The sequence below is a fragment of the Bombyx mori genome, chromosome 11 (genome assembly GCF_030269925.1).
Source record: "Bombyx mori chromosome 11, ASM3026992v2".
NCBI lineage: Eukaryota > Metazoa > Arthropoda > Insecta > Lepidoptera > Bombycidae > Bombyx > Bombyx mori.
Window position 1 is genome coordinate 10623017 of NC_085117.1, and position 16672 is coordinate 10639688.

A 16672-nucleotide genomic window follows, 5' to 3' on the forward strand; every position below is an offset into this window, starting at 1 on the left:
AATGAATATTTACGAGTCATTAAGGATGAAAAAATATTAAAAATTGCATTAGAGGGGCTAACTTGTAGGTATATTTTTAAATATTTTTTTTAAATAAATCAATGCAGAACAAACAATTATTAACAGTGAACAATCATGAACAAATGATGAACAAACGAATTAATAGAAAATAAGTATAAAATAGGAAAAAAATTTTTTTGAGGGGCTTACTTCATTCACCTGTGCACTTTCACTGATACTGAAAAAAAAAAAATACATACCCGCGTGACCAGATTTAGTAGATTTCTACTTTTTTGGTAGATTTTGAGGTACTAGCAACAGAATTTAGTATGTAAAAATTATTTGGTATATTTTAGTAGAATTCAGAATATAGAAGAAGATATAGAAGAAGAATAGTAGAATCAGAATAACTGAAAAGCGTGAATTCTACAAAAAAGTACTAGAATTCAAATAATTCTAGTACTTTTTTGGCATTTTGGATAAATTCGTAGTATTATCCCTTAACTATTTAATTTTCATTCTTTTCGTTACCCTTCGTGCCGTGAGCATCTTGGGAATTCCTTCATTGAGATTTTTTATAATCGAGCTTAAAATTAAACATAAATATAAACAAGGATATCGTGATCTCCCATTCATCACGATATCCTTGTAGTTGCAACAGAAAACATGCAAATTGTTGACAAAGAATATAGGGAATTGAAATTAGATGTTTCTGTTTCTAATTTATTGTCAACTTCTAGTTTGACGTCTGAAACTTTTATGGTGAATAAATTTTGGAGTGAAGTCTGCTAAATCTGTGATGCGAATAGCAAGCCAAGGTATGGCAATTTGTCCCAATTTGTGAAGCAAATGACGATACTACCTTTGTCATGCGCTAAAGTAGAAAGAATAATTTCTAATAATAATAGGAATAAAAATCAAGATTGAAATCGATTTAATAATAAGAATGTTGCTGCAATAATGCATGGAAATATAGGGGCTACGACAGTTCGAAGGAGGATGTCGCACATTTGATCCTGACAGAAGTATGTTCCAATGTAGTAAGTCAAGTTAATGGATTCAAAACAACTTTATGAAAAAGTTACCCAACATAAACACGAAGAATTTTAAGTTTGAGTTTCATTATAGTATTTTTTTTATTATATTTTTATTTAGAATTTAATTTAAAAAAAAAGAACGTTGGTCTCTTGAATTAATGGTGGTTTCTTTGTTATTTTTATTATTTTATTGTTTAATCAAGGAAACATTCATGTTTTTACATTATAACACGACAGCAAAAAAAAGTAAAATAGATTTTTAGTATTTCTCGTTCTCTTTTGGTAGAATTCAGTAGATTTTAACCTCCACAAACAGTAGATTCGTCAAATGAAATCTGGTCACACGTCACACTGCTAGATACAAACATACATGTACATATGTACATTTTATATTTACGTTAAATAATATTTTTGTAACTGCAAAGAAGTCAGAATTTGCTTACAAATTCACAAAAATACAGTTGTAATAAATAAATAACAATGGCTGGTAAAAGTTAATTCAATGTTTTGTTAAATTAAATGTTTTTTTTTTTTATTATTTTCGTGCCAAATATTTTCAGACAACCTTACGTTGGATAGGATTGATATGAAACAGAAATCAACGGCTCATCTTCGAATTTACGTCGGAGCCTTAAGTGATAATACCACTGTTGAAGAACTCTATGATTACTTCATACAATACGGGAAAATAGATGGGATTATAGTTAATAGAAATTTTGGATTTGTGCAATTCGCCGAAGAATCAAGTGCACAGGAAGCAATAAAAAAAGCTAATGGTAGCGTATTCAAAGGAAAAAATATCCCTGTCAGAGCCGCAACTGATAAAAGGTTTAACTAATTTTCTGTAAATTCAATCTACAGCCAATATGCAGTTTAGGTTCCTATTCTTATATTTTAATATTGAAAGCCAAGTAATAACTCAGCATGAAAAAAATTCATCACATTAATCTTTTCTATCCATAATGGGATGGCACCACCCAGCAGGCAAAATATCTTGAAAATTTCTTTGATATACATGTGAGATGTAGGCGTAGCTATAGTTCACCATTATCTATATTTTTGTGATATACCTCTCCTTTTATACCATTCAATTTTACTTTTACTGAAGTAGAAAAAGATCTTTAGTAAAGTTGCAAAGGGTCACTACAACATGATATGATAGAGTTAATGAAATAAGAGAGCTAATACAAGCAGGGCTAGACTAGGCAGTCACTTTGTGCACAAATTATTATGTTAATCATAGGCTAATAAAATTTTACTATTCTAATAACATATAATTAGAAACTATGAATTGAAAATCTTTATTGCTCCAAAATATTTAAAATCTTTACATTTACTATATAGACGAGATGTTGAAACCGTAACGATATATCCAGAAGTGCCACCTGCTGTTGCACTAAAAGACACTCAAATGGAAGATGAAAGTGAGGAAGCTTATGACAACTATGGAAATAATAATGATCATGGTGAGAATAATAAGATAGTTTTATTCATTGACAAGGTCATTTGAAATTTCCAGTCACCCTCAGACACAGCCCACTGAGTTTCTCGCTGGATCTTCTCAGTGGGTGCATTTCCGATCCGGTGGTAGATTCTGCGAAGCACGGCTCTTGCTAGGGTTCGTGTTAGCAACGTCGTCAGATTTGAGCCCCGTGAGCTCACCTACTAGTTAAGGTTACGCTGATATAGCCTCTCAAGGCTATAAGCTTAGGTAGAAAAAAATAATTTAATTTCCAAATTGTTTTTTATAGTTTGTATGTTTCTAATCTTCATATTTCATATCGACACTTGAAAGGCAAACGCGACTAAGCGACAATGCGTGAACTTTGCAGTAGACTAATTTAATGTTGAAATACCTGAAAAAATTATATTTGAACGAATCTAGCTGTAGGATTGAAATGATTTTAATAGACCTAGAATTTTTGCGTATCGAATATGGTTATTGCCTATCATTTAAGTACAAAACAGTTATTGTCGCTTAGTCACGTTTGCCTTTCAAGCGTCGATATGTAACTTAAAAACATAATTCTTCGTAAAATATTATCAAATGTAATATAATATATATATAATATTCATAAACATAAATAAAAAAATAAAAAATTTAGGTTTTCAAGAGGAATTTGAAGAGGGCAACAACAGGCCCGAAATTCATGATGAGAGAGGTAGAGGCCGTGGCCGTGGCTTAGGGCCACGAGGTAAAGGAGTCCGTGGGGCACGATCAAGAGGTCCAAGTTTCTGTGATAGACCACCCATCAATCCATCAGGTTAGGAACTTCCATTTTGTATTATTGTAAAAAGTCAAGAAAGTAATGTCGCTTTAAGCAGAATTTGATATTTATTCATCATTTATTTATTTTACAAATATGCATGCAATGAGTTGTCAATATGATTCTTTGATCTAAACATTTTACCAGTATCAAAATAAAATGAAACAAAATTCTTATTTTGTAAATATGCTTATTTTGAAGTCGTCGTGGCCTAAAGGATAAGACGTCCGGTGCATTCGTGTTGAGCGATGCACCGGTGTTCGAATCTCAGGCGGGTACCAATTTTTCTAATGAAATACGTACTCAACAAATGTTCACGATTGACTTCCACGGTGAAGGAATAACATCGTGGAATAAAAATCAAACCCGCAAAATTATAATTTGCGTAATTACTGGTGGTAGGACCTTTTGTGAGCTCGCGCGGGTGGGTACCACCATCCTGCCTATTTCTGCCGTGAAGCAGTAATGCCTTTCGGTTTGAAGGGTGGGGCAGCCGTTGTAACTATACTGAGACCTTAGAACTTATATCTCAAGGTGGGTGGCGTATTTACGTTGTAGATGTCTATGGGCTCCAGTAACCACTTAACACCAGGGCTGTGAGCTAGTCCAACCACCTTGCTTCTTATATTTAATATCATGCTATTGTCATTTGACATTACCATATTAATTTCCTGTTTTTTTTAAATCATTTATTGTGCATAATTTCAATATTAGCTCAATATAAATCAACCGCCCGGACTCACAGGAAGTCCTACCACCGGTAATTACGCAAATTATAATTTTGCAGGTTTGATTTTTATTACACGATGTTATTCCTTCACCGCGGAAGTCAATCGTGAACATTTGTTGAATACGTATTTCATTAGAAAAATTGGTACCCGTCTGGGATTCGAACACCGTTGCATCGCTCAACACGAATACACCGGACGTCTTATCCTTTAGGCTACGACGACTCAATTTGTGAAAGATAGCTTAGGATGGATCAGACTAACAACAATTTATTTCATTATTTTTGTTTATCCATAGGTGAATGGGTTGATCGGAGTGGTTATAACCGATTTCCAAAGCCCCCTGAGTATCCACGAACTCTGCCGGTACCAGAAAGGAATGATTGTGAAATCATTGTTGTTGCGAAGAGTCTCACGTAAGTGTTAGCTATTGTAAAAAAACAAATAATATTGAATGGTTCTATAGTAGAATTTAAGTCTATATCATTATCAATAATCAGTATCAAATCGAGAGGTGAGAGGCTATTTAGTTTATGCGACATTTATCTTTGCAATTAAAGGTCGTTTTATACGGTATTAGTAACTATATACAAGTCGATGTTTTTAATTCAACTTCAATTATGTTTACCACATTCAAATAGCTGAAGAGGAAGAAGTTTTTTTTCATGGCATATTTTCCAAATTTTAAACCTCAAATTGCTCCTGTAAGCAATACCGTCTTTACCATAAGGGCACACGGGGCCCGTGCCCAGGGCCCCCATTCTCACACGTTTATTCTCAAAACATTTTTGTCGGGCACATTACACTTTTTTCACAAATCAGTAATCAGAAGGTATTTACAAGGCATATACTATGCCTATAATAGAAGGTTTTGCTCAACAGAAATCCCGAAAGAAACCGTTATCGAAATCGTAACCAAAAAACCAGCAGCATTCTAATATCATTAATGACATATTATATCATACTGCATTTGATTACCTATAATAAATGGTCATACTCAGTAAAAAAACGTTATTATAATTCGGGTTTTTTACTTTCCAAAAGGGTCTCAAATTCTTGTGTGCCCAAGGGCCCCATCCTAGTTTAAGACGTCCCTGCCTGTAAGTTGCTAAAGTGTTGCTTAAACCAAATGGGTTTTTACCCGTCGAAATAAAGCCTATTTTTGTCTTGTCTTTGTCTGCCCTTAGTACTTATAAAACACAACAGATTTTGATACAGTGTACATTTATTAAATTACTTAAGCTTCATAATACGTAAAGCGTCATAATACCTAAACATTCAGCTATAGAACGAAACTAGATAAAATTTATATTAACGTACTTTTTACAAATGTAAAGTGTATTTTAAATGAGAAAAGGTATTTGGAATTTTCCATTGTCTATTCTATTGTCAATTTCTGCATGCTAACAGTCATGTATTTGGGTTTGATTCGTGGAACAACCATTTTATAATGTAGTCTAGACTTCGATCTCAGATCTCAAGGTACATAATTGGGGGGTCCATATACATCTTTTGATGTATATGGCCTGCAGCCGTAGCTCATTTGACAATATAATCTAGACCATTAATGACCTGAGATGCCTTGTAACCTGATTTGAATGTCTAAACTAGCACTTACAAAAAATATATTTCATAGACAATGACAATATAATTTATTTTTAGTCATTTTTAGGTAATGTAATAATTTATATTATATTTTTAAATTAATTTAATTGTACATGAATACTAAGCACAAACAGTACTTACATAATGTCACGTTTCTCCAAAATAAGTATTAAAATACTTTTGAAATATTGCCCGCTTAAAAATAAGAAAAAAAACTCAATATCAAGATTATCAGCAGCGAAGACTGCCGCGTTGGTGCTAACTTGAAATTGAATAAGTAACGCGCAGTATTAGAAGTCACGATTGCCAAATTTGCGACATAGTGGAATGCCAGACTAACAAAGTACCTATTACTTGTTTCATATGATAATAATAGATTCTGATCTATTTGATGCTAATTCCGCAAAAGTATAGTTGAGTTGAAGAAATATTTTTCTACAGCACATTAAAAATTTGATCCACATGAATTCCTAAAAGTATGCTTCTATTAATTAAACCTTATTGTCAAACGCTTGTCTCAAACGTGCTAAGGTTTCGTATTTATGAATATCTTCTAAGATACGTAATGGAAACTCCCGATCTGTAGTTTATTTGGCATAATGATTGTGTGTAAGGCACTTCACATATAATATAGTAGATATTTCTAAATGTATTCATGCAAATCACGAACTTATGTGTAAGTGATTTTTCATGGAAAGAGCACTATAGGAATAAGCCTGCTTCAATTTCTAATTTTATACCCTCTTTTTACACGCTTTATATTAGCTTCACTTGTATGTATGTTTGTAACTGACTCCTTTAGACGCGATTTTGACCCACTTTAAACGGCCAAATTTCATTCAAACTTTGTAGATTTATCGAGGACCGATAACAATACTTAGTGTATTGTATAATGTATTATAAAAAAGCGCGGGGTGCTTTTTAAGATATTATTGAAATAATAATTCTTCTACTCATATCTGTCAGAAAAATATAACTAATAATATGCACCCCACGCTTTTTTTACAATAAAATATATTTTTCACTATTTTCAATTTACATTTATTAAAACGTATTTTCTATTTTTTTTAAACTATTATTTTTTTAATAGGTTTGGTAAAAAATTTACAATTTTTTTTTTCTTCAGAGAATATGCGGAATATATTGAAAATAGACTCAAAAGATTGGGTATAGTCGTCGATTTGCTGTTTCCAATGGAAGACGTGCCGATCGGCAAAGTTCTCGGTAACATAGCTTCGAGAGGATGTCTCTACGCTATATTGGTTATGCCGATGAATTTGGAACACAGATCTTTGACCTTAACAATATTACACGGACTACCTCAAGGTAAAATAATGTCGTTCTTACAGAATTTTATTACTGCTGGTAGGACATCTTGTGAGTCCGCACGGGTAGGTACCACCACCCTGGCTATTTCTGCCGTGAAGCAGTAATGCGTTTCGGTTTGATGAGTGGGGCAGCCATTGTAACTATACTGAGACCTTAGAACTTATATCTCAAGGTGGTTGGCGCATTTACGTTGTAGATGTATATCGGCTCCAATAATCACTTAACATCAGGTGGACTGTGAGCTCGTCCAGCCATCTAAAAAAAGAACATACATATTTATTTTAATGTCGCCAACTGGTCTCATTGCAAGTATCGTATCTAAAAGAGTACAAATATCAGGTCCGCTGATGTAATTTAAAATAGAAGAGACAAATTATTATTTATATTACAGAACATAGAAATATGCCAATAGAAGACGCATTGCAGCTGTTATCGCGCAATTTCCAAGAGGTCCAGCGCGGTGGTCCTTCCGGTCGTGAAGCAGTATATGCTCTGCTCGGACAACTTGCTGACGGCCGTTCACTTACCGTATTACAATACAACAAAGTTATCGAGTATTTACAGGTAGAAGATCATTTTTATGAATAGTTTATGATAGTATCTAAAAATTTGGGCCCTTTTCTCTATATTCAATATCAATGAATAGAATTTGATCAGGGAAATATTATTTCTCATTTTTAAGTAGATATAGAAAAATCTAAACACATTAATATTAATCGTAAACATTTTAGGAACGTCGTGACCATCAAGTAAAACTAGAATTGGGAGAAACTTCGACAGCTCCTGTGACTGCTACAACAAACAAAACACAAGTTGAACTACAGCAGAGAATTATGAATATTCTCAATGACAAGAACGTACAGACACCGCCTCCGGCACCCGTTGTCGCTCCGGCTCCTGTAAACACTACCACCGCGACGACCACTGCACAGAACAAATTACTTAACGACCCTTCATTGAGGAAAGCACTGGATTCTATATTACAAAAAATCACTTAAAAATCTATATGTACTTTTTTTATTTTACAGGATATTAAATTAAGGCTGAATAAGTCGTGTTCCGAAATAAAAACATTCTACAATAATTATTATAATCAGTTTTATTTAAACTTCATACATATGAGATTGTCTCTTTTCCAGAGCAGTTCATTAGTGATTTGAAACGACAAACAGTGCTATTATTTTAGTCAATTTATTCTTTATATACATACACATAAAACTTTCATTTGATATTTATTTTATTATACGAACTAATCTGTCTCATAGTGAACAGGTACATACATCCATTTTGTTGATCATAATTTTCAGGAAATAGTTATAACTAACATCCAAAGCGGAGAAATGTCTCGAAAGTTAAAAAAACATGCATGGTTCATAATTTGCATGAACGTAATACTTTTCTAGACACTACATGATTTATTGATATTTAAATACTGCCAGTGGATCCAGCCAGGCAAACTGAAACACTAAACAGCTGTTTAAAATAGATCACTAGTTGCTTTAGTTGTTGGAACATAATTATATTGTTGATACTTTAAAAAGCTTATCATCAGAATCTTTATTACTTGCCATTTTTGTGTCATTATAATTAGGTACATAAATTATTTCTTTTTATCAAATCATTCAAATGAGATCAAGGCCTCACAAACATCTTACAAAACCATAGTTACTTCATACCCTCTCTAAAGTTAAATTACTTGGCTAGAAGTTTATAAACTAGCTCAATATTAAGAATATCCACATCTTAATCTATATAAACATATCCACATGTACGCTCTTATTACTACAGCGTCTAATGCCACCGCACCCATTGAACATTGTAAAGCTACATTTTATATTTGGAAGAATTATTTTGGTGTCAGTTAAGTCCGATGGGTGAGAGCAATATTTACAATGGATCAGTCAGTGATCTCATGCTGGCATTCTACCAACATATCTGGAATAGTATCCTTTACATTCGTCATACTTTTTTAGGTTGATCTCTCAGGTGGATCTTCCTGTTTTGATGGATCGAATCCTTCTTTTATGTGACCTCCAGTTCCTTTAGGATCTAAATCTGTAGCCCAACTAAAGTGCATTAATGCCAAATGAGCATTACCTAATTTATTGTGAACTTTTCCCAGTAAATAATAAACTAATGACTCTCTAGGGGCTATGTCCTTTAAGTGATGTAGATCTGCTAATGCATCTTGCGGTCTTCCTGCTCTTAACAATACAGAAGCTCTATGGAAACGACATAAGGGATTCTCTGTATCTAATGCTACAGCTTTTTCTAATGTGGATAAAGCTCTTTCCATTTTTCCGAGAGCAGACTGTGCCAGACCTAACTGACATCTCAACACTCCTGAAAGTGGATGTATACTGAGAGCACGGCGTATGTGAACTTCTGATGCTTTCCAACGTTCTTGTCGTGCGTAAACTGTAGCTATACCAAACCATGCAACGTAATTTCGTGGATCAATACTAACAGCTAACCTGAAGCTAGCAAGAGCTTTATCAGTTTCTTCTGCTACGGCGTATTCGTGCCCTAATAATGCATGTGCATAAGCAGCATCTGGATTTAGCTGAACTGCACGTCTGAAGAACTTTAATGCAGTTTCACGTTCCTTATGAAGAGAAAAACAGTTTCCTGCAACTAACCAAGCAATTGGATTAGTTCTGTTTAATTCTACTAATTCTTGTGCTAAGGCTGATAACTGTGCTTCACGCTGAAGATGCCATAGACAGGTACTGTAAATTTCCATCCCTTCAGTACGACTTGGATACTGTTTTCTTATTTCTGAAAATATTTTAGCAGCTGCCTCATATTGAGCCAATTCATAATGGCTACGTGCGATCATGGTTTGTACCCAAGGTGAAGCCAATTGTTTTGGAGGTAACTCTTGAAAGGATTTTATTGCATTTTTACAGTCTAAAAATGCAAGATATTTATAAGCTTCTCCTATTTCTTTCATAAGACTCAACAATGCTACTCCATTTGAATTCTTTGGAGGTATGGTTGGAGTGACAGTTTCTATACTTTTATTTGAATCTATTGTATTAGATTTAATATTTTTAGCAGTTCTCTGTTTATTTTTTCTTGAGGGACTCTTTGGTGCTGCAAATTTCCTACTAGGTGATTTATTATTTTCCTTTACTGAATAACTACTATTATTATTACTGAATAGTCTTGATGATCTACGTGGGGCAGGGCCAAGTGTACATCTTGGAGCTGGGCTAAATACTGCATCCTTAAGTTGTCCCATTTGTGCACGTAGAGAATTAACTATTTTAGGAATTGCTTTCTGTTCATTTGAATCTGTCAATGTTGGAGTATATAATACAGGAGATTCTTCCATTGTAAGCATTCCAAATGATGGTGAAAATGGAATAGGTGCCATACCACTAAAAACACTATGCATTCGCTTCATTGGGGCTTGTGTCTCAGGAGTTATACTTGTCGACATAGCCATGGGTGTACGTGTGGCAACATTATTAGGTGTTACATTTGTATTCATGCTGCTGTTATTATGAATATTACAGTTAACAAATGATATATTTTCTGAATTGCTGACTAGATTGACTAATGTTGTAACACCAAATGTGAACTCAGAGTTGTTTATTTGGAAAACTTGTTGGGGGTCAACTTTCTCACCCATATTACAGAGCTGTGCAAATGATTTCCACATAAATGGGTTAAGAGATAGTGCTTTCCGATGGGCTTCAGCGGCTTCATTCCTTCTTCCTGTGCTGATGTATACTTTGGCAAGAAGCTGTAAAGCGTATGGCGCCTGCTCTCCAAATTCAGAAGCTATTATATCAAGGTTGGAGCCCAGTGCAATTTCTGCATCTTTGTAGCTGTAATGATAAATAACTGTATATTTGTATGGGTTTACATACATTAACATAAAAGTAAAACATATGTAATGCAACTATGACTAAACTGCCATGACAAAAGATGCCTTTGTAGGGGCTGGTGTCCTATTTAAATATTTTAATCATATAAGACATCTCTTCGCGTTCAGTAAAAGAAAAATTTGTCCAAAACATATAAAACCAGAAGCAAATTTTAGGTATTGCAAATGGACTTTGTTATTTTTTTATGAAAATTGACCCACCTATTGAGATCAGTCTTATTTTGAAGAGACATATTTATGATCCAAGAGCTAAATGTCAGTTTGAATTGAATAAGGAGCTTTCACTGTATTCAAATATTTAATACATGTTGCAGGCCCTCACAGGTGTGCTACCATCCTACCTATTTTTGCTGCTAAGCAGTTAACTTTTCTATAAATAACAACTATAGCAATAAGCGATTGAGATTTCAACTATAGAATGCAGGTACTCATATTTTGTTTTCTATTGATTTTCATAGCTAATTAATATTGGCATCTGCAGATCTTGATTGATAAAAATTAAACATGTGTATCTGATCCAAGTACATTTTTTATTTCAATTACAGAAATAAAAAAAAAAAGTTTGTGTGCCTAAAACTTCTTCTACAAGTCAAGCTCGTGTCTTTTATTAAATTTAATAATTGTTTTAACTGTGTCTACAAATGGTGGACACTACAGAAAGTAACACATGGAGCATCTGCCACCAGCTTACATATTTCGTTCTAAAAATTTTAAATTATCATTACTAATTTGTAAATGCTTTAGGAAATTAGTTTTCTTTTTGTTCCCAATTTTACCTGTTATAGCCTTGGGTGGTCTCATTACAATCTGCATATTAATCATTTATAAACAAAAAGTACATGAACTATCAAAATGCCATCATAAGTTCACCCATATGTTTAATAGAATTTAAATTGTTTGAAGAGAAGCTTCACAGGGAATTTTTAACATTTATTTTTTTTAAATGAAAAGTACTTACGATTTCAAGTCAGCTGAACATTTGGCTAATAAAAACCTTGCTTGTGGTAATGCAAGGGTTTTATTTTGAAGTAAATGATGTGCTTCATTAATTCGCCCTGACCTATAATAACATGTTCCCAACAAAAACGCAGCTTCTTCTGAGCCAACTGCAAATAATCATCAAATTATTAAATAAGCAGCGAAAACAAAAAGCACACCCAGAATAAAAATCAATATTTTGCAATGGTACATTATATTTAATACAATTTATATACCTTCCGCATACAATCTTTCTGCCAAAAATATAGCGTTTTCGAATTCATAATTGTTGAGGCAATCCCAAACGATAACCTGCGAGAAAACAAATAATTTATAACGTCCCACTGGGAGATATGAAACTTCAATTTACTGGTTTTCACCATACCTGGATAGGTTCTTGCACAATCATCTTTTTACTGTAAATAAATACTTTCCAGATTGTTTTTATTTCTATTAATTACATTGCAAGCCACAAATTCAAATCACAAAATATATTGGAAATCTATTTCGACGGACATTTTTAGTTTGTTGATTGTCTATGATATTGATAAAGCTGCCAGCCCTAAGCATCTCATATGATCCTGTGGCCAGCCTCAATCTTAATATTTCCCAAATTATTTTAAAAAACCGTTTTTACAAAATCTTAAACGTGGTTCTATTAATGGACGAGTCGTAACTTATTAAAGGAAAATGCCTGTATTTATATTTTTGTTAAAAAATAATAAGGATGAAGCGAAAAAAGAAGTTATTAAAGTTCATTATTCATCAAAATTAGTTGTTTTTTGGTTAAGCCCATTCAGTTACTGCAAGTTCAGTTAGTGCAGTTATAAATTAAAAATGTCCTGTTTACGTACTCTATAGTTGACAACTCTGGACAGACATGCCTCCCGCTATTTAACTGGAGTAGGAATTCATTTTATTTAAGTTTGGCCAGTTGTTATTTAGCTATGATTCTAAATGCACAAAAAAATTTGTAGCAATATGCCAGTATACACAATCGCAGTTGGAACGAAATTTCAATCATTTCCAGAAGTAGCTTGCTTCAAGGATTTAAACTGTGGTAGCAAAGCGTCCGAGTGAAATTGTGTAATTTGTTTTATTTTGTCTATTTAGTGTTTCTTCAGACTTAAATGTGTAATAACGGTGGCTTATTAACTGTTTAATATCTGTGAAATGTGGGAAAATGAAACAAGGCCGCTTGAGGTAGCTGCTCGGGATCCTCCAAAAAACCCACTAAAAAGTCTCAGTAAATAACCACCAGATTATATATTTAAACCTATATCATTTCATCTTAGAAATATAAAAATGATAATATAGAGTGATATATCTATATTATATATATATCTATATTATCATTTTTCATAAAAATTAAAATAAGACTTGACCTAAAGGTCTTAGTTACCAGGACATAAAATCCCCTAAAAAAAAGTAAAATAATCTCTCTGTGCTGAACGTCAATGTTTCTGTGGAAGTGGATTAGTGGATTTTATTAAAATCAAAAATAATTCGCTTATTTCATAGAGTAAAATAAATAGGTACATTAATTTGTAAACGCGATGGGAAAGTCATTCAATTGAAATTATAATTTGTGTTTTAATTGTCATTCGACCATAGTCTTATCAAAACGAATAGTGTACGACGTTGATGTGTAGAAAATCGACGGAATTTGTGTGCAATATGTGTGCAGTGTTTATTACCTGTGACATTTAATAACAAAAGGAAAACAGTGTGATAACAATTTATAATCAAATTCTCAGGTAAATAAACTGCTGTTTATCAATACATTGTGTATCCTATGTTGTATGTCTAAGGCAAATAAACATGATACGTCATTAAAGCAGCCCTTCACTAGATTCGTCTACCGAACAAGAAAATGTCAAGACGTGTGACCTCCAATTTACCGAGTTCCTATTTCGACTTTTGTGCTTGGTATTCGGTTAATTCGTTCGTAACACGCTTAAGAAATTATGTTCCAATAAACATGTAGGTTGAATGATATGGTTAATTAACAACATAAATATAAATTTTTCTAAAGTCCTATTTTCACTGGAAATCAATAAGTGACGCAATGAACTACGAAAAAAATTCAATATTTCAATAAGTTAGTTTCTAGTTTTTTTATGACAACATACCTATAAATAATTTATACATTATTTTATAAAAATAATTAAAGTAGTAAGATAACCCTGAGTGAAAATGACCTAGACACCAGTTTGTAGAAGCTCTTTGTTAAAAAAAAGATATTTTGGCTGATTTATCCAAATTCTATTAGAATAACTCAAGTGTATATGTTATACACAGTTTGTGAAGATTTTTATTATTAAACAGGAAAAAGGGTTTTCATAGTTTTAATACTGACTACTATTTCCCCACGAAACTTCATACTTATTATAAATGTTTTATTTAAGTGATATAAACTAGAATGTTATTTTTTTGTTATTGGCAATACATTTATAATAGGTTCTTATTGAAATTTTAACTTACATAAATGTTTACACAGACGATAAACATACAAAAAATGAAATGGATGGAGTAATAATGATAATATTTTCTTTGGATTTTATGAGCTGTAGATATCATTAAAATCATTTTTATTGGGATTACATTGTTCATTAATATTTTCATATTTCTGAAGCTAGAATTCATTATTCATATGTACTGACTGTAAATTGATTGAAAGCTGAGCCAATTGTTTCTACTAGTAGAAATTTAAACCAGCTAAAGCAAGAACTTTGTATTAACTCCATAAGTGAAATAGTTGAAGATAGATTTTTTTTGTGTTTTTGCATCAGATTTTTTTCTTTTACACAACTTATTTAGCATTTTCAATAATGAATGTATTGTCCTGAACTGAATTGATGTTAGTATTCTCTTAGTATAGAGAAGGGAAATAAATCAATAAAATACTATTTTCAAAGTATTTGTTAGTTGTAGAGATAAATAATAGTGTTTTTGCCGTTCTTGTGCTACAAAACTATAAGTTGTCATCATCCTTCGCCACTAAAAGTATCTGAAACATAACAAAGTGAAAATAATGAAAGTGTAACTAAACTGTAAAAATAGTATTATTTAATGTAATTTTTTTTTTTTAATATCTACACTAATGGGTTCTGCACTAGGAAAATCCTGTTAAATGAACACTAAAAACATACATAAGGACAAGTTTAGGCAGACTATGAACATTGAATCACTAAATAGTAGACCAAGTCCGGTGGTAGATTCTGTAAAACACTGCTCTTACTAGGGCCATTGTTAGCCACACTCCCGGTTGAGCTCCGTGAGCTCACCTACTGGCCCGGTGAATCTAGAAGAACCCCTTGAGGTTACTAAAATAGGCAAGGAAAAAAAAGTCAACATCTGTCTTGTGCTAAACTTACTCATGCCAAGATGATTATGATGAATAAAATGAATATTGTAATATCAGATACTCCAGCAGATATCTTGTATATTTCTTAAACCTGGGTTTCATTGGTTCTATAATACTTATTATGTGTATTCAGCTATTGTTTAAATCATATTTTATGTTGATACTTCCAATCTTTTTCTAGTAATGGCTTATTTAAAGAATACTCATGAAAGGCATGTTATTGCATATATCAATTTTTGGTAATGTTTTTTGTTTAATAAAGTAAACAATAAATACATAAGTATATATATCATTAAAAATGATAAGACTTCAAAAGAACATCTAAATGTAATATGTATGTTCTCAAACTCAATGTAATAAAATTTACTTCAAATGGTCATTTAATGCGTCTGAGTTTTTTCAATTACGCAAATATTAACTGCAGAAAAAATGCAGATAGATGCTGCCTATACTTTCACTCTTTTTAAGACAGTTCAACCAATATAATCTGCTATTTAAATATAAAAGTCAATGTGCGTATGGTCATCATATACTTGGTCCACCAGATCAATTTAGCTTTTTTTTCGACCTAAGCTGATGGTCTAGAGAAACCATATCAGCGTCACCGGGCTAGTAGGTGAGCTCACGGGGCTCAAACCTGACGTTGTTGCTAACATGAACCCTAGCCAGAGTTGCGCAGAGTCGAAGAGTCGTGCTTCTACCACCGAATCGGAAACGCGACCCACCGAGAAGATCCGTCGAGAAACTCAGTGGGCTTTGTCTGTGGGTTAATTTACTCGCGGAGCCCTTCGTCGCAAGCGACGGGTTCGACGCGACCCAATTTCGCTGAAATTTTAACTAATCTCTCTATAAGACTGTTTTAATGCCGAAGTCTAAATTGAATAAGTCTAATGATACGACTCTAAAAACTGGTATAAAATTGTGCAACTTCCCCCTCGGTGAAGGATATGGGGCGACCTGACCGACCTAGAGTCGTCAGGTATCACCTGGATGACTCCGTCGGCCTGGATTCCTGGTGGAGAACTACTCGTGTCATTGTAGTGTTGATCGCAAAATCCCCCCTACCTTGCCTGGGTTCTGTCTCGGGCGTCGAGGGGGAGTGCACGGGACTTGTTTAATGGTTGGGCCTTTACCAATTCGGCCACCGAATCTCACATATCCCGCGCAACCCCTAAACTCGTAAGAGTTTCGGTTCCAGGACCGAAAAAAAGGTCTCATTAATTTTCTCCAATGTCAGTGTCATCGTAGCCTATTAGAAGGGAGCACAAACAAACAGCTATCCGACATATTAAAACTGCGATCTTTTGTGTCGTCCAAGAATCATACATTCAGTCATAATAATCAATTTCAATTGCACATGTTATTGTTTCTATTAAAGTGACTACATCAATTAAAAGTTATTGAATGGTTTTAGAACATTGTTATTGTTATACTTAAAACAAAGTAGAACAAAAACGTAATGACTC

General features: G+C 33.2%; 3 protein-coding genes across 5 annotated transcripts in view; 2 read left to right on the forward strand and 1 right to left on the reverse strand.

Annotated features, from left to right (window-relative positions):
• The first annotated feature begins 1356 nt into the window (after positions 1-1356).
• Positions 1357-8050, forward strand: LOC101736108 (nuclear receptor coactivator 5). The gene is made up of 8 exons (XM_004931494.5): positions 1357-1524; positions 1598-1865; positions 2382-2503; positions 3143-3301; positions 4331-4448; positions 6764-6963; positions 7358-7530; positions 7698-8050. Exons 1-8 carry the CDS (start codon positions 1518-1520, stop codon positions 7962-7964), a joined length of 1314 nt encoding a protein of 437 aa, XP_004931551.1. The 5' UTR covers positions 1357-1517; the 3' UTR covers positions 7965-8050.
• LOC101736244 (cell division cycle protein 27 homolog) lies at positions 8048-12440 on the reverse strand. Its single transcript, XM_038013824.2, has 4 exons — positions 12225-12440; positions 12076-12151; positions 11820-11967; positions 8048-10802 (listed from the first exon to the last, which is right to left on the reverse strand). Exons 1-4 carry the CDS (start codon positions 12246-12248, stop codon positions 8936-8938), a joined length of 2115 nt encoding a protein of 704 aa, XP_037869752.1. The 5' UTR covers positions 12249-12440; the 3' UTR covers positions 8048-8935.
• Positions 12441-13218: 778 nt separating this feature from the next.
• The window catches only part of LOC101735892 (transmembrane protein 184B), a 37514-nt gene continuing 34060 nt past the window's right edge, over positions 13219-16672 (forward strand). For 2 of the 3 annotated variants that reach the window (XR_005245174.1, XM_004931492.5), the window contains exon 1: positions 13266-13596. The gene's annotated coding sequence lies outside the window, so the exon portion shown is untranslated. Of the gene's footprint in view, positions 13597-16672 lie in introns of all 3 variants that reach the window. The other variant, XM_004931493.5, reaches the window with a different exon arrangement.